This window comes from Rhinolophus ferrumequinum, chromosome 21 (assembly GCF_004115265.2).
Source record: "Rhinolophus ferrumequinum isolate MPI-CBG mRhiFer1 chromosome 21, mRhiFer1_v1.p, whole genome shotgun sequence".
NCBI lineage: Eukaryota > Metazoa > Chordata > Mammalia > Chiroptera > Rhinolophidae > Rhinolophus > Rhinolophus ferrumequinum.
Genome location: NC_046304.1, coordinates 625,022 through 642,671, shown reverse-complemented (window position 1 = coordinate 642,671; position 17,650 = coordinate 625,022). Strand labels below are relative to the sequence as shown.

The 17,650-nt window shown below is 63.4% G+C and overlaps 1 protein-coding gene across 3 annotated transcripts; it reads left to right on the top strand.

The window, feature by feature from the left end:
- Positions 1 to 1,267: 1,267 nt before the first annotated feature.
- Positions 1,268 to 17,482, top strand: LLGL1 (LLGL scribble cell polarity complex component 1). Of its 3 annotated transcripts, none has more exons than XM_033089251.1 (23): positions 1,268 to 1,415; positions 4,610 to 4,707; positions 6,756 to 6,837; positions 6,930 to 7,060; positions 8,165 to 8,323; positions 8,398 to 8,560; positions 8,644 to 8,776; positions 9,069 to 9,123; positions 9,275 to 9,429; positions 9,501 to 9,724; positions 9,915 to 9,982; positions 10,991 to 11,144; positions 11,216 to 11,320; positions 11,906 to 12,198; positions 12,538 to 12,685; positions 12,879 to 13,032; positions 14,571 to 14,866; positions 15,336 to 15,600; positions 15,786 to 15,900; positions 16,104 to 16,216; positions 16,452 to 16,572; positions 16,684 to 16,763; positions 16,993 to 17,482. In XM_033089251.1, the coding sequence occupies exons 1-22, from the start codon at positions 1,335 to 1,337 to the stop codon at positions 16,760 to 16,762; spliced, it is 3,192 nt and encodes a 1,063-aa protein (XP_032945142.1). In that variant the 5' UTR covers positions 1,268 to 1,334; the 3' UTR covers position 16,763; positions 16,993 to 17,482. The 3 variants fall into 3 exon arrangements, with proteins under 3 accessions (XP_032945142.1, XP_032945143.1, XP_032945141.1); XM_033089252.1 differs by having other exon boundaries at positions 8,641 to 8,776; positions 9,296 to 9,429; XM_033089250.1 differs by having other exon boundaries at positions 8,641 to 8,776.
- The last annotated feature ends 168 nt before the right edge of the window (positions 17,483 to 17,650 follow it).

Sequence of the window (17,650 nt, the reverse complement as noted above, 5' to 3'; positions counted from 1 at the left end):
GAAATCAGGAAAGGGTTTTGAATAGTGCCTGCCACACATTAGGCACTCAAGCTTTGTTGTTTCTAACATTTTCCCCTCCTCTCACCATCCTTACCCCCACCCACCCCTCTTCCAGATCCAGCTCCAATCGGGGAGGGGCTGAGCAGGGCTGACGTGGGTGGAGAGGGCAGCCAGGCCCCTGTTGGTTGGCAGCTGTCTCTGGGAGTCAAAAATCAGGCTTGCCTCCCTTGACACAGCTGGTTGGGTTGGGGACGGGTCCACCTGCCCCACCTAAGCTTCTGGGACCACAGACTTGCCCAGCCCTGAGCCCAGGGCAGCTTATCCTCATCCTGGAAGGAAAGGTTCAGCCTGGAGGCCATTGTCCAGATGAGAAAAGGAGGTCTGAGAGATGGGTGGGGACAAGTTGATTCTCCCTCAGAGAGGGGAGGCCGAGTACAGCTTTGTTTATACACTGTTCCCTGCACAGGAGAGGCCCTTCCCCTTTCTTGGAAAAGGCACAATCCAATCTCAGGACCTTTCCAACTGCCACCTCCTGAGTAAGGGCCTCTCCTCTCTGCTGGGTCTCTGTACCTCACTTTGGCTGATGGCACTCCCAAGAACCCCCTGTGCGGCCACACAGAGCCTTTTATGTCGGGTCCTGAAGGCTGTGTAGGAGTTCCCCAGGGGCTGGGGGCTGAGAAGGGCCTTCCCGGGGGCTGACCACACAGCCAGGGCAAAAAACATGTCAAAAACATGTCGGTGAAGGAGTTTTGGCACACTGGGGAACAGTCAAAGTGTTGTCCCACGAAACTGGTAAAATATTGAGCCAATGGCATCTATGGGGAAAACTGAGGCTGAAGGACCAGAAAGTTGCACCAGTCAGAACTCTCGTGGCTTTCGAGACAGAGCTGTCTCATTACCTGAATATGCACGTCGCTCGCTCGTTGGAGGAGGGAAGAAACGTCCTCCAAATTCGGGAACGCGCGGGGACCCGCTCCAAACTCGTCCCCCAGTTGCCCGCGCTGGAGCCCTGGCTCGCAGACTACAAGTCCCGGCAGGCTCCGCGCCTCAGCGCATGCTCAGCGGGTGTTCCTTCGCGAGTTTGGAGGAGCACCGGGGCCCTGTCTTCCCCCATTGTCTGGCCCGCAGGGGCGGGGCGGGAGGCTCTCGGACGCGCCCATTGGTCGGGCAGTGCGTCAATTGCGACCGGCGCCCACCCCCGTGAAGGCCCCGCCCCGCTCCCGAGCCTGGGCCGCCTGGCGCCCCGCCCGCGCCCCAGGACCGGCGGGGCCGCGCGGCGCATCCTGCAGGCGGCAGCGGCGGCGGCGGGCGCGGCGCCGGCAGCTGGACGCAAGATGATGAAGTTTAGGTTCCGGCGGCAGGGCGCCGACCCGCAGCGCGAGAAGCTCAAACAGGAGCTCTTCGCCTTCAACAAGGTGCGGCGGCGGCGGCGCCCGGGGCTGGGCGGGAGGGGGCGGGCCGGGGACTGGGGCTGGGGGCCCGGGAGCCGGAGCCACGTCGGGCCCGGGGGGAGGGGGCGCCGGGCTGGGGCGCGGCGCGGGGGCCCGGCGCCCCCTCGACTGGCCCCACTTCCCGCCTCCGCCCCTGCTCCGCTCACTGGGTGGGTCTGGGTCTCTCGCCGACTTTCCGTGTCTGCGTCTCCGGGTCTCTGGGCCTCGGTGGCCCTGTCTCTGCGTCTCTCTCTGTGCTCTGACTCTGCATGTCTCCGGGTTTCTGCCCCTGACTGTGGCCGCCTTCCTGTCCTCAGTGTATGCCCGTGTGTCTGCCTCTGTCCCTGTGTGTCTCCTCTGTTTCCCTTCACCTCTCTGCCTCTGCATTTCTGTCTTAGCATCTTTGAGTCTTTGCCTGTCTTTTCCTGCCGGCCTCTCTCCCCCTCGATATGTCTGTGGGGTCTCTGGAACTCTCACTCTGTCTCACCCTCTGTCTCTTTATCCCTCTTTCTTTGGGGGTTCTTCCATAGCCCTGGCAGCCCTTGGGGCAGCCAGGTTCAGGGTTTGTTTTGCTTTCGCACCCGGGCGGGGCAGGAGGGATGAGGAGAGGAGGCAGAGGTTGGGGGTGGGGTGGGGCTGGGAAATCCCTTCCATGCTCCTCTCCTCCCTCCCCCACAGCTTTAGACTCTGCCCTGCCCTGCCGAGGCCTGTGTGCCCAACTGCACTGCAAATCATGGGGCCTCGGTTTCCCTTACTGTGAAATGGGGCCATTTTCCTCCCTGCTGTGAGCCTTGGCTCTGTGTCACATGGGCCCGGGTAGGAGCAGCGGGTCAGTCCCTGCCGCCCTCTGCACTGATGTGCGGCAGCGTGAACCCCCAGCCTGCCCCTGGCTAACTCCTCCCAGAGTGCCGGATCTGGTCTCGAAGCCCTCTGATTGCACAGGTCCTCACTGCTCTTGGGGATCTGAGTTGTTCTCCCCATCATGCAGGTGAGGAAACTGAGGCTCAGAGAGGGGTGATGACTTGCCCAAAGTCCCAGATGGAGCTGGGGCACTTTTTCCTTATGTCCTTTTGTTGGTTGGTTTGGACTTTAACTTTGAGGGGCTGCTGTGGTCCCCGAGGAGACCTGTCCAGGAGGGAGCTCTGGGACAGCTGGACCTGGAGTGGCTGAGGCACCCGGACATCTCTTGGGGCAGGTGGGGGGCTCCTAGGAGCCTCAGACTTGGTGGCCGAGAACCTGTCAGAGGCCTCCGGGGCCGAGAGGGAGGGCCGGTGCCCAGGTGCTCCCAGACGCCCCCCTTCCTGTGCCGGGTGGCCATGAGGGTGAGCCCCTGCGAGGTGAGAGAAGAGTGATGGGGCAGGCACTGAGCTAAGGTGTCACTTCCTCGGCCAGTGAGTGGGGGTGTGAAGTGGGGACCTGAGACAGATGGTGGGGAGGTTCTGTCTCCCTGGCTGGCCCTGGGTTGGCAGAAGGCGAGGGTTCCCCCTAAGGAGAGTGAGGTCCCAATCTGAGTGGGCAGCAGTGCTGGGAGAGGGTGGTCTGGGCAAGGGGCTTGCTCGCCAGAGGGGGTGGTGGGAGACCACTAGAGAATAGGCCCCAGGTTCCCTAGTGGGGGAGGCAGGTCAGGGGCAAGCGTGGACTTTGTCCACACCCAGCCCTGCCTACAAATCGTCTGTGGGACGTCCACAAATACTGTTCCTACCGGGTGTGAGTTCTTCTAGGTGCTGGGGACACCAAAGTGACCAAAAGGGACACATACCTCTTCACTCAGGGGGCTGATGTCCTAGTGGGGGAGACAGAGAAAAGGCAAAACCACAGAGTAAAAGATGCAGCAGTTTGGATGGTAGCCAGTGCTATGGATAAAATAAAGTAGGGTGATGGCCTGGAGCATGTGGATGCGGACGGTGCTGTGGCCAGGGTGGCTTCTGGGGGCCTCTGAGGAGTTGAGTGAACTCGGACCTGAGTGATGGGCAGAAGCCTGCCATGGGGAGTGCGGGTGAAGTGCGTTCCAGGTAGAGGGACAGTAGATGCAAAGGCCCTGAGGCAGGGGCCTGCCTAGTAAATTGGAGGAGAGCCAAAGGCCAGTGAGCCTGGAGTCGTGAGCTGGAGGAGAGTGGCGGGAGGGAAGGGTCAGATGTGAGAGCCCAAGGCCAAGCCAGCTGTCCAGAGGGCTCAGTCCCTGCCTGGATGGGCTGAGGCAGGAGGGAGGCTGGGGCCACAGGCCCAGGAAGCAGGGTTTCTTACAAAATGTGCGTCTTGGTGAGGCAGTGGTCGGGAGGTTCCAGTGGTCCACAGGTGGTACCCCACATTGGCATTCAGAATGGGGCTGGGGGTGCAGACTTCCCATGGAGGGGCCCCCCCAGCTTGGCTTCAGGGCATGAGTGGGAGCACCTTGGGTGGGTGGGCAACGGAGGAAAGCCTACGTCAGGTTGGTGGGTCAGGGCCGGTCTGTGCTGGGACTGGCCCAGCCGGGAGCAGAGGACGGGTGGGAGCTGTTCCACTGACACCCCCAGTGCTCAGGCCCCCTTCACACTCTTCCCACCACAGACGGGGTGGGGATCATGTTCCTCAGTCCCTGCTGTGGAACCCAAGTCTTGGAGGTGGGTGACACCTTCCGGGTCCGGGCAGGACGCTCCCTGGTCCTCAGTCTCCCTGTTGCTGAGTCTGAGGGCTGGGGTGGCTTCTGGACGTTGTCTAGAACCTCTGTCTAGATGACTTTAGGGGTTGGCCTCTGACCTCCACACAGGGCCGCTGTTTGGGGAGCACCACGGACTTCACGGGGGACCCCAGGCAGCATGGGGCCTCACCAAGCTTCAGTCTGTGCCTGTAGGAATGGGGTGCAGAACCCCACCTCCTGAGGCAGATGGGGTCCTCTTCTGTGCCTGCACCTCCTTGAACCTTGTCTTTCCTTTTTGTTGCCAGGGCCCTGTGCACAGTGGGGTGGAAACAGGTGTTGAGAGGGACGGCGGCTTGGCCTGGGGTGGGGCCCAGGGGCTCGGACCCTCCATACCAGCTGGAGGGTGACTGCCCGTTTCGGGGTTCACGACGCAGGCACAGCACAGGTGGACCCGGCTTGAGTCCCAGTGTGCAGCCGCGGCAGAACCTGAGGCTGCCGTGGGTGGGCTGGGCCAGGCCGGGGCGCAGCGGTGCCTGGACAGATGCCCTCCCCTCTCCCGCAGACTGTGGAGCATGGCTTCCCTAACCAGCCCAGCGCCCTGGCCTTTGACCCCGAGCTTCGCATCATGGCCATTGGCACCAGGTCTGGGGCCGTCAAGATGTATCCTTTGCGGACCGTGCCTTCGGGCTGTAAGGACCCCCTGCCTGCAGCTCCCTGGGTGCTGTTTAGGGCCCAGGCTGGGAGGCTGTGGTAGGTGCCTGGATCCTGGTAGAGGCTGCCAGAGCTTCTGCCCTGGGGTACCTCCTCCCAGAGATGGAGGGGGCAGCTTGCAGTGGCCACAGCTGTCCCTTGCTGCATTTCAGCCAGCCAGTTTCCTCGGCGACCCTGTGATCCATCGTCCCAGCAACTGACTAGGGAGGCCAGGCCTGGGCTAGCTGATCACGGCACCTGTTGAGGGTGGTGGGTGGGCCAGGGTCACACAGCCAGCCTTGCCCTGAGGACGGTACTCGTACGTGTGTGACTGTGAAGGCACGTGTGTTCATCAGAGGGGCTGGGGGCAGTGCCAGGCTCTGCATGGTGAGCGCAGCTCAGCCCCCACCTGGATGCTGGCGGCCGCACAATGGGCCATGTGAGCTGCACAAAGCGGGCATTTTCCCTGCGAGCGCAGGGTGGGGGTGGGGTGGGGGCACGCAGACAGCTGATGCCTCCCTGCCTGCCACGCAGCATCCCACCCCCACTGCCCGAAGCGAAGCCTCTCACTCAGGGCAGCCGGGTGCGGTGTGTCTGGCGGCTCCCTGGACAGGGACGGCCACCTCCACCCCTCCCTGTGTGACCGACCCTCTGGGTCTCAGTGTCCCCGTTGGGGGTATCAGTTGACACAAAGTGAGTCAATGCCTATAAAGCGGAGGGGCGGGGGAGGGGTGGGGGTCTCCCCACCCCTGTCTGGGGGCACTGGCCAGGCAGAAGTGGGCATCTGGGCCTGCAGGTGCTGACCTTACCTGCTTTAGGGGCTGTGGCTTGGCCGGATGCCCCCTTCTCCCGTGGGCACCCACTTCCTGGCCTGCTGCTCCTGCCCCTCGAGGTGCTGTTCTGCCCACACGTGTGTCGTGTCCTTGCAGTCGGTGTGTCACTGTGCCCCAGGCCACGCGTCTCAGCCTCTTGAGCTGGCCCTCCTGGTGTGCTGGTCTGTCTTGGGCACTGGCGGCTCGCGCTCACAAAGAGCCTCTTGTACAGACTGGGAGACAGCTTCCGAGGAGGCCAGAGCTCTCCCAGCCCTTCCCTCCTTCCCCCAAACCACCGCGGCCTGGAGCCATGGGTTGGGAAACTGAGGCTGAAGAAGAAGGCCCTGGACACAGAAGCCACCCCTCCCCCTTGAGGCTAGCCTGTCTCCTAGGTGACCCTGGTTCCCGCCCAGCCATCTTGCCCTCTCTTTTGTCCCCTCTTCTGTGTTCTCCCAGCTCCTGCAGGGAATCCCAGCTCCATCTCCAGGCAACGGCTTGGCTCCTGCGTTATCCCCAGGCAGCACCGCTGACCCCTCCCTGCCCTCCCTTCTGGGGCCCCATAGGCCCCGCCCGTCCCCTGTCAGACCTGGAGTTGCCGGGACCCGGGCAGTGACGCCAGGCACTTGAAGCGGGTTACCCAACCTCGACAAGCCTCTGTGTGCCGGCGTGTTTCATGGGCCTGCTCTGGACGGAAGTAGGTTCCTCACCGATGGCTGCAGTTGGGCCTGGAGCTGTGGGAAGCGGCACCTGCACCCTGCTCGGCCTTGGGCTCCCCTGCCCAGGCCTGGCCTGGCATCCGTGCCTGTGTGATACGGCCTGCAGGGCTGACCCTCGTGCGCACAGACACCTGTGAGGCTGACAGAGCGGAGCCCTGGCCGTGTGCCAGGCCTGGGCCAAGCGAGCTGGCCACGTTTTCATTCTCACGCGCCCCATGTCAGCCCTACGAGGTAGACGTCAGTGCCCCTCTCCCAGATGAGGAAGTGACGGTTGTACTGCAGCACGGCTCGTAGGAGCGGAGTGGAGCCTGCACTCTGAGCCTGGGGATGGATACCTTGGTGCAGGATGGTGCTTCTTCAAAGAGGGGGCCCACCTGGACTTTGGAGGGCTCCTGGTGACGCAGGCCTGGCTGGGGCCCAGCGGAATGGTCCTAGAAAAGGAGGAGGCTTGGGTACCTGCTTCTTTCTGCCCTTAACCCATCACCCTCAGCTACGGGGCTCCCGGCGTGGAGTTCACGGGCCTGCACCGAGACATGGCCACGGTCACCCAGATGCACTTCCTGCCTGGCCAGGTAAAGCTCCACCCCCGCCAGCTGGCTCGTGGCCCCCAGGTGCCCCCTCCCAGTGGCCACCAGCCCGGTCTTGGTCTCTGCTCACCCACCAGGGCCGCCTGCTGACGCTGCTGGATGACAGCAGCCTGCATCTCTGGGAGATCATTCACCATAATGGCTGCGCCCACCTGGAGGAAGCACTCAGCTTCCAGCCGCCCAGTCGGCTGGGCTTGGACGGTGCCAGGTACGAGTGAACTTGGCCGGGGACCAGCCGCGGGCATGGTGGAGATGGGAAGCTGCCTGGGGGCTGGGCTTTAGGGTGGTGGGGTGCGGTGAGCTGAGCCTGGGTCCCGGAAGGCAGCATTTGGACTCCTTTTCACTGAGTTGTGCTAATGGACTTGGCGGGTCTCAGAAGGGGCGTTCCGGCTGAGCCCGAGGTGAGTAGGTGGGGTCCATGGTGCGAGACCGCTGGAGCACCAGGAGATGCAGGGGGACAGGGTGTGCATTGGGTCCCAGACGTCTCTCACCTGGTACACGGGCTGCACAGTGATGGAGGCGTCTGGGGCGGGGGCAGGTCTAAGCTGAGCTGACATCAGCAGGGATCCCCTGCTGTCGCAAGTTGGGGGTGAGGCGACAGGTCATAGTGTACACAGGTGAAAGGGCAGGTTGGTGGCATGCAGGGTCCTGTTGGGCTGTGCTGTTGGAGGTGCTGACAGGATGCCCAGCAGGGCGCCCGGAACGGCCTGGACCCCGTACATGAGACAGTAAGGGCCTCCCAGCCCCTGGTCCTGCGGGCCTCGCTAAAATGGCCAGAGTGGGTGAGTGCTTCACGCTGCCAAACGTGAGGCGTGGACTGCTCCTGCTGGGGGCCGCGTGGCAGCCTCATCCAGCCCTAGCCCGGGGTGGATTCCTGGGGTCTTCCGGCCTCTTCAGGTGTGGGTGACCTGGGGCCTGCCTGCAAAGTCAGGGGCTACCCAGAGGGCTGGTGACGGGGTTCTGGGTGGGTCTCAGGAGAGCAGTGTGTCCTGGATCTCCTGGTCCTGGCCCAGGCGGTGGCCTGCTTCCTGCCTTTGCCTCCTGGTGGGTGGGAGGAGTTCAGGAGCCCGTCTCCAAGACCTGGGGAACCTATTTTTATCCCTTCCCTGCCGACAGTGATGAATAATTGAGTGAGCGAATGATGGCCACAGCCACCACCGTTGCCTTCCTGGCTCAGCAGCCACTCCATGGTCAGGCCCTAGTGAGCACGGAGGGGCCATCGTGGACTGACCGTAGTGGCTCAGCACCCCCTGCGCCCTCCTCGGCAGGGCGCTGGGCCAACACCCTCACCCCCGCCCCTCGTCTCCTGCAGCGGCCCCCCCAGCCTCGCCCGCATCACAGTGGTCCTGCTAGTGGGTGCTGGTGACATGGCAGCCCTGGGCACCGAGGGTGGCAGCGTCTTCTTCCTGGATGTTCCCACCCTGATGCTGCTTGAGGGGCAGACCCTTGGCCCTGAGGAGGTCCTGCGAAGGTGAGAGGCAGGTGGATTCCCACGGCTGCTCTTGCCTGGGCCGTGCTGCTGGCTCACCTGTGCTCCCTCTGCAGTGTGCCAGATGACTACCGGTGCGGGAAGGCGCTCGGCCCCGTGGAGTCCCTCCAGGGACACGTGCGGGACCCCACCAAGATCCTCATTGGCTACAGCCGGGGCCTGCTGGTCATCTGGAACCAGGCTGCGCAGTGCGCCGACCGCATCTTCCTGGGGACACAGGTGTGTGCGGGGGGCCGGCGCCCGCGGCGGGGCCCTCTGCTCGAGCCGCCTTGCTCACGCCCGTCCGCCTTGCCCTATAGCAGCTGGAGAGCCTGTGCTGGGAGCGCACTGGCAGCACGCTGGTCAGCTCACACAGCGATGGCAGCTATGCCATCTGGTCTGTGGACACTGGCAGCTCCCCGGTAACGCAGCCTGTGGTAGCCACCATGCCGTACGGTGAGTGCTGGGCGGGCCGAGGCCAGCCCCGCCGCCTGAGCACAAGGTCAGGCATGCGGGGACATCCAGGAGGGCTTGTGCGAAGCGGCAAGCCAAGCCACATCCGCGAAGGCGAGAGCCCCGGGCTGGGGCGCAGTCAGGGGCGGTGGGCCTTCCCCTCGGGGTGGCAGGAAGCAGCTTCCAGGCCGGGAGTGATAGGGGCAGCGTGGGAATGGGAGAACGGGGGAGAGTGTGACCTGAAGCTCTCTGTTGCGGGCAAGCAAGTGCGCCTGACACTGTCTCATTCCTCCAGGCCCCTTCCCCTGCAAAGCCATCAATAAGATTCTGTGGCGAAACTGTGAATCTGGGTAGGTGGGGAGCCGATCTCGGGTGGGTCGGGGGCTGCATTGGCTGGGTGGGGGGCGCTCGGGCACCGGATGTCCTGTAACGCTCTCTCCGGGGCGAGCAGTGTGTGCACCGGGCCCAGGTGGCTCATGTGGCTCCCCTGCCCCTATGTAGGGGCCACTTTATCATTTTCAGTGGTGGCATGCCCCGTGCCAGCTACGGTGACCGCCACTGTGTGAGCGTGCTCCGGGCCGAGACCCTGGTGACGCTGGACTTCACCTCCCGCATCATTGACTTCTTCACGGTGCACAGCACACGGCCTGAGGACGGTGTGTGCCCTGCCCTTCCCGACCCTGTGCCCGCACCGCCCGTGGCCGCGCTCACCCGCCCTGTCCCGCAGAGTTCGACGAGCCCCAGGCCCTGGCCGTGCTGCTGGAGGAGGAGCTGGTGGTGCTGGATCTGCAGGCGCCTGGCTGGCCAGCTGTGCCCGCCCCGTACCTGGCCCCACTGCACTCGTCCGCCATCACTTGCTCGGCCCACGTCGCCAACGTGCCTGCCAAACTGTGGTCCCGCATCGTGAGTGCTGGCGAGCAGCAGAGCCCTCCACCTGCCTCCAGTGCCTCGGTGGGTACCTGGGCATCCTGCGGCGTGCGGTCCTGGGGAGGGAAGGTGTTCCTGGGGAAGGGCACTGCCCAGGCCTCGGCCTGGAGCTGGGAATGTGACAGGTGTATCCAGTCCTGAGGCCAAAGCTCAGGGTGAGGGCGGAAGGCATCTGTCCTGACCTTCCACTGACATCTCCGCTTCCTTCTCCCAGAGCTGGCCCATCACCGGGGGCCGGAACCTGGCCCAGGAGCCGTTGCAGCGAGGGCTGCTGCTGACCGGGTAGGGCAGACCAAGTCCCATGGCCAAACACAGTTGTGACGTGTGTGTGTGTGTGGGGGGGCAAGTGGGGCCCGTGCAGCCCACGCAGGTGTGGGAGAGCGCAGCCTAGGACAGGCAGGCGCTGACCTGCCCAGTGACTCAGGCCTGGCTCTTGGTGGGACCTGGTCACCCTCTCTAGCAGAGTGGGTTGGGATGTAGCTTCCTAGACCTTGGTTCAAGCCCGTCCCTGCCCTGCCTTTTGGCCTGGATCTGAGCTCCACCTACCCAGCCTGCCCTGGGACCGGAAAATCTGGGCCGGCCCACGCTGAGCTGCCCAGGGCAGGTGCTGGAGAGCCTGGCTGGGCCTGGCGGGCACTGGCGTGCCAGGTGACTCAGGCCCCAACTTCCTGCCCTGCCCCTGCTGCCTGCCTGTGCTGGGACCCTTGGGCCTCTGAGTCCTGCATCCCCTCCCCTGCTACAAAACTCTTACCTGTGGCTTTCAGGGCTGCAGGGGGTTTCCCAGCCAGCAACACAGACTCAGGTTCTCACGCCAGGGGTTCCCACCTGAGGCTACACCCAGATTTGCCTGCTCCTCCCCTCACTTCCTCTCTGCTTCCTCCCGGCCTCCCAGGCTTCCTGCAGGCAGCCTGCATGGCTGCCTCGTGCCCGGCTGAGCCCTCTGCTCTGTGACCGGCTAACTGCTGATCACCTTTTCTGGATGTCCCCGTGGGGGCAGAACCTCCTAGTCCTTTGTTCCCTGGATTACCCCCTCTCCCATTTCCTGCTCTTCACACTGGTGATTACGTCCACACCTTCTCACCACGTGTGAAGGGCCCAGGTGCACGTGGCCTGGCACGCAGTAGGCACACAGAATGTGTTTGCCATTGGTCCTTCCTGTTCGTTGTATGCAGTAGGAATCTCGCCAGTGTTGGGCATACACAGTGGGTGCTCACTGAGTGTCGCTGAGGAGTGAGTGGGTGGGGGAGTATGCAGGGACCTGGCGTGGGCCTGATATGCCCTTCCCTGCAGCCACGAGGACGGCACCGTGCGGTTCTGGGACGCTTCGGGCGTGGCACTGCGGCCACTGTACAAGCTGAGCACAGCTGGCCTCTTCCAGACAGACTGCGAGCACGCCGACAGCCTGGCCCAGGCTGCTGAGGACGACTGGCCACCCTTCCGAAAGGTGGGCCCCTCCCCGGCCCCGCGGAGCCTGCTGCTGGCTCTGCCTTCTCATCGCTCCATCCCATTTCCCAGGTGGGCTGCTTTGACCCCTACAGCGATGACCCTCGGCTCGGCGTGCAGAAGATGGCGCTCTGCAAGTACACAGCCCAGATGGTGGTGGCTGGCACTGCAGGCCAGGTACGCCGGGGGTGTCCCCAGCCTTTCTGGGAGAGGGGGCCCTGAACTGCAGCGTCTGGTGAAGTGGTGGAGAGACCAGCGGGGGCAGAAGTGCAGGGGTGGGAAGGGGGCCTTAGGTAGGGCTGGCTGGGCCCAGGTGGGCCTGTTGTTGGGCCTTACGTCCAAGCACTGGCTGTAGGGAAACACGGAGGGTTGGGACCGGGGCGGGAGCATAGCCGTTAGGTGAACCCCGGGAGGGCAGGGACCTGTGGGTCTCCGTCACTGCTGTGCCGCCAGCACTCCCCAGTGTACAGAAGGTACTCAGTGTGTGCTTCTTGCTAAATGGGAGACAGGTGTGGTGCTGGTGGGGTCCTTTGCTCCAGGAAGACAGGGACCAAATGGGTCTTGGTCATCACTGTGTTCTCGGTGCTCAGTGAGGTACCTGGTATACAGTCGGCATTCAGTAAGTGCTTACTCAGTGGATGAACTAGAGATAATCTTAGAACCTGCCCCCCGGTAGTGGCTTTGCAGGCTCAGGTGGGGCACAGGTGGCCCCTTCCTCCATGTTGACACCACCCCCCTCCCATCCCCCGGCTTCGGGCTCAGGTGCTGGTGCTGGAGCTCAGCGACTTGCCGTCCGAGCAGGCAGTCAGCATGGCCAGTGTGGACCTCCTCCAGGACCGCGAGGGCTTCACGTGGAAGGGCCACGAGCGGCTGAGCCCACGCACGGGGCCTCTGCCCTGGCCCGCCGGCTTCCAGCCCCGGGTGCTGGTTCAGTGCCTGCCGCCAGCCGCCGTCACTGCTGTCACGCTGCACACCGAGTGGAGCCTTGTGGCCTTTGGCACCAGTCACGGCTTTGGCCTCTTTGACTACCAGCGCAAGAGCCCTGTGCTGGCCAGGTGTGTGGGGGCAGGCCCAGAGCCGCTGAGATAGGGTCTGCACCTCCACCTGGCCCGGCCTCCTGTGGGACCCCTGGTGTTTCCTCACCCACCTACGCCTCAGTTGCCCCTTGTATGACTTGGTGAGGCGAAGCTGGCTCCGTTGCCTCTGGCAGCTGCGTCCTTATGTGCGGTGCAGCTGGAGTTCTGAGCCCACCGGCTGCTGGGCTGGCGGGGCAACAGGAGGGGCTTGGGCATCCTGCCCTGGGACCCTTCACACCTGGCCGGTGGGCCAGTAGCAGCACAGTGGCTGCTCCAGGGGGCTGCTCCGTAGCACAGCTGGCACCTGTCTGCCCCCAGGTGCACCCTTCACCCCAATGACTCCTTGGCCATGGAAGGGCCTCTCTCCCGGGTGAAGTCGCTCAAGAAGTCCCTGCGCCAGTCTTTCAGGCGCATCCGCAAGAGCCGAGTCTCAGGCAAGAAGCGGGCCGCTAATGCCAACAGCAAGGTGAGATGGGGCCAGGCCGCTGGACGCTGCCTCCCCAGGCCTGGGCCCTGGCCCGGAGCCCGCTGTCTGCTCAGCTGCTGCTGCCCACCCCTCAGCAGCCCCCAGCCCCCGGGTGGTCAGGGTGAGCGGGGCAGGGTGACGGGATGTTGGGTGGCAGGCGCTGTGGGAGAAGATGGAGCCCCGCGGCCTCCAGTTGCAGGAGGCCAATGCGCAGCTGGCAGAGCAGGCCTGCCCCCACGACGTGGAGGTGACCCCCGTGCAGCGCCGCATCGAGCCCCGCTCGGCCGACGACTCTCTCTCGGGGGTGGTGCGCTGCCTCTACTTCGCTGACACGTTCCTTCGAGATGGTGAGGCCAGGGGAGGCACGGGTTGCCATCTAGGGAACGGGCAGTGGTGGGGGAGTGGGTGGGACCACATCTTCCAGGGGCTGGAAAGCATTACTGGGCTGGCGACAGGGCGCCTCGGCCACCCAAACTGTCCCGTGGAATTCCTGTTGGCGCGGGGTTGATGAGTGAGCCAGCAGAGCCGCTGGGACTTGAGAGCCCAAGATCTGGGGGAAGAGAGCTCGGGGTCCACCAGTGCCAAGGCCCTGGGGTGGCACGTGCTGGGAGACTGCCCGCGAGTGTGTCTGCAGTGGAGGGAGAGGCGCTGGTGCTGGCCGCTGTGACCCGAGTGCTTGAAGCCCCGAGAGGGTCCTGCACAGAGAAGTGAGGTGCTCAGGTTTATTGAGTGATTCACAGATTGATTTTTAACTTGCATAATGGAGACTTAAAACCATACAGAAAAACAGACAGAATGAGGGCACCCCACCTGTGTCACCTGGTGCTGCTGCCAGTGCCACACATGTTGTCCTTGCTGGAGTATTTTAACTGAAACCCAGTGTGAGTACTTCAGTGTGTGTCTAACGGAGGTCACCTGCAGCCTGGTGCCCGTGTCACACCCCACGGAGCTAACACTGGTCCCGGAGTCCCCTGTCACACTTGGTCCATGGGCAGCTCTCTGTGTTCATGTCAAAAATTCGTTTTATGGTCGGTGTCCCGTTAGTCTGAACGTGGCGTTTCACTGATGTGTCTTTGTCTCTTGGTTCTGAGAGAGGGTCCCCCTCTGGTGTTGTCAAGGGTCCTTTGTGCTGTGGATTTTCCCACTGTTTGGATGTGGCAGCCTCGGGGGTCTTTACCTTGTTCCGCTCCTTGTGAGGAGGCCCAGGCGGCTCAGTTCCCAGCCAGCTGGGCAGTGGGGTGTCGGCTGCACAGTGACTCGCTCACTAACTTGTCGCTGGGGTTTGGCTCCCCCTGATGGTTGCTGACATCCATCCATGCCAGGTCCACAGCCGGACCGCTCGGGCCCACCCTGGTCCTGGGCTTTTAGCTCTGATTCTTCACTAAAGGACCTTCCTCAGAGGTTCGGTTTGCAGGGGGAAAGCAGGCGAGACGGCCTCAGTTCATTTAAGCCCAGGCCTGGGATTTCCTGTCTGGCTGCTGTGTGGAGGACACAACTGAAAGTTGTGGGGGTGAATGAAGCAGGGGGCACAGCCAGGACCCTGATGCACCTTTGGGGTGAGGGCCCTATTCTGAGGTGTCAGCGGGACTAGTGATGGGATGTGGCGGGTGGGGAGAGTTGGGGCTTTGTGGTGGGGCTGAGGGTGCAGCAGGATGGCATTGGAGAGAGCAGGTTCAGTGCGTGCTGCTGACATCTGCGTGGAGGTACCTGAGAGGCTGTTTCAGCCTCTGCGGGAGGTGCATCTGGGGCTCTGATTGTGGTCAGGACAGAGGTGTCCAAGGCCATGAGGCGGGCTGAGGTCACTGGGGAGAACCGGTCAGGAGAGGAGGGAGGAGCCTGTGGCACGCGGGCAGAAGCCCCGCCTCACCCGCCTGTTGCCCTGCAGCCGCCCACCACGGACCCACCATGTGGGCAGGCACCAACTCGGGCTCTGTGTTTGCCTACGCGCTGGAGGTACCAGCAGCAGCGGCGGGCAGCGAGAAGTGGCCTGAGCGGGTGGTGGAGGCCGTGCTGGGCAAGGAGGTGCAGCTGATGCACCGCGCGCCCGTGGTGGCCATCGCCGTGCTGGACGGGCGTGGCCGCCCGCTGCCCGAGCCCTATGAGGCCTCGCGGGACCTGGCGCAGGCGCCGGACATGCAGGGTGGCCACGCGGTGCTCATCGCGTCTGAGGAGCAGTTCAAGGTGAGCTGCCGCAGAGACCCCGCCACGCCCCTGCCGCCCCGGAACCCTTGCCCTACCTGTACCTCTAGCTGCCAACCCCCCCCACCCCCCGAGACCCTCCCTGGCCGGCAGAGTTATCCGTGAAGAACCTCGATGAACCCTCAGCTTGCTGCATTCCTGCAGGACCCTCCTTTCTCGCCGAGCCCCTACCAGGACCCCTTGACTGCTCCCCAGGGCTCTGCCTGGCAGGAAGCCATGGTTTGGGGGGATACCAGCCATCTAACCCTCATAACCCATCGTGACTGGTTGCCAGGTTCTCCCAGGAGGGGCCCTGGGAGGTTTCTAGGAACATGTGAAGCAGGCAGAGGTGGTACAAGCTTGAGTGGCGTGTTGGGCTCCAGGTGGGGGCTGCTGCTGGCACCTGGGAGGGAGGGGCCCGGGGGCGTGGACAGGGCCAGGGTCTGCTCACTCGCCACCTGCCCGCTGTCAGGTGTTTACACTGCCCAAGGTGAGCGCCAAGACCAAGTTCAAGCTGACAGCTCACGAGGGTTGTCGCGTACGCAAGGTGGCCCTGGCCACGTTTGCCAGCGTGGCCTGCGAGGAGTATGCCGAGACCTGCCTGGCCTGCCTCACCAACCTGGGGGACGTGCACGTCTTCTCGGTGCCTGGCCTGCGGCCCCAGGTGCATTACTCCTGTATCCGGAAGGAGGACATCAGCGGCATCGCCTCCTGTGTCTTCACTCGCCACGGCCAGGGTGAGGCGAAGGCTTCCTGGGGCAGGGGTCCCGAGTGGGTACAGAATGGCCAGGGAGTGTCAGCAGAACAGGTGATGCAGGTCGGGGGGCAGGGCCAGCCAGCACGTGCAGGGCAGACGAGCTGAGGGGCTGTGGGTGGAGTCATGTCTGCTAACTGCACTCTTTGCTTCTCCCACCCCACGCAGGGTTCTACCTGATTTCCCCGTCCGAGTTTGAACGCTTCTCGCTAAGTGCTCGGAACATCACAGAGCCGCTCTGCTCTCTGGATATCAGCTGGCCCCGCAATGCCGCCTCTGCCAGGTGTGTGGAGGGGTAGCCCCTCGCCTGCGAGCAAGGCTGGTCTCATCCCCATCCCCGGATTCTGCATGGAGCAAAGGCGGCCTTCCCTGGTGTCACCCCTCTCTGGTTCTAGGGCTCAGGAATGGGAGGGCGGGTCTGGCCCTTGAGCCTTGAGGTACCTGCCTGTGACCACCTCCTCCCCCATCACGGCCCTGTCTCTGCAGCTACAGGCTCCAGGAATCACCCAAGCTGAGCCAGGCTAACGGGACCCCAGGCATTGTCCTGGCCCCACGGAGCCACGATGGAAGCCCAAATCCTGTCCACAGCAAGGGAACGGGTGAGGGGCTGGGTGTGAAATAGGGGTGGCGGGACCCCAATCAGGCCAGGCCCTGCAGGAGGCAGCAGCTGAGCCAAGGCTGGAAGCCTGGGGGGGGCGTGCGTGCCAGGCAGGAGAGGCGTAGGGGGGCCTGTCATTGCCACGTACCACCATGTGCTGGGTTTGATACCGGGTCCCCAAGTACAGAAGGGTACCCCAGGGCCCTGGCAGAGGCCTGATCACTTTTTCCCTACAGACACCCCAGAGCCGCCTGAGGCCACACTCTCTCCTATGTCCATTGACTCGGCTACCAGTGCTGACACCACACTGGACACGACAGGGGACGTCACAGTGGAGGACGTGAAGGATTTCCTGGGGTGAGGTGGGCGGGATCCACAGGAGGGGCTGCCCTGGCTCCCCCACCCTCAGCCAACCTGACGGGTGAGGAGGGGCCCGGCCCCGTCTTGATCCATGCCCTCTCCTTGCAGCTCTTCGGAGGAGTCTGAGAAGAATCTGAGGAACCTGGTGGAAGACGAGGCTCGAGCCTGTGCCATCCTGATTAAATGAGGTGATGTGGGTGTGGGGGACCCTGGGTCTACCTGGTCTCAGTGGGCCAGATGTGATCAGTGCTCAGTGGCTTGGCCAGCCCCCTTCAGGCTGTCACTGCAAGGCCCTTGCCCTTAGGGGGGTGGGGCGGCCCTTTTGCTTGCTCTGAAGAGGCTGGTGGCACCTGTGTGGCCAGGCCACCTGCCCGTTGGCTCCCTGGCTTTCTGCTGACTCTTCTCTTCTGCTACCAGGAAGGCCTAAACTACCTGGGCACCAACGGCCCTGTTCGGGAGCTGGGATCCAGGGCCCTGGCTCGTGCCTGGCCCTTCGCAGAGACCTGTTTGCGTTTAACCTGCGGGCTCCAGTGGCACCTGCCCACCTGGCCCCTGGGCAGCCCAGGGTGTGGTCCTGGAACTTGGCTCAGCGCCTCGGGGGTGGATTTGGACTGGCCCCTCCTGTAGGCAGTTGGCTACCCTGGAGTGCAGATGCCACAGGGGAGGACAGCTGGGGCTGGCAGCTCCTGCCACCTCCCACGCCATACACCATCCTTCCCCCATCTCTTTACAAAGAATATTTTTCTAATGCCTGGCCTGGGTAGTGCCAGGCTGGACAGTCATTTCTAAAACTATTTTGGTACTTGTTCTTCAGCAGGCCCCCACCCCCGAACCTGTGAATTGTGTGTGTGTGTGTGTGTGTGTGTGTGTGTGTGAGAGAGAGAGAGAGAGAGAGAGAGAGAGAGAGAGAGAGAGAGAGAGACGGAGGGAGCTCCCTGAGCACCCAGGACTGAGGCCAGATGTGTGGGCGGGTGTGGGGGGGGCAGGATGGGTTTCCCTGTAGATTGTATCTTGGGTTCTTCTTTTGTCATTTTTGTTAAAATTAGCGGTTTTAATATTGAAAATACTGATTTTT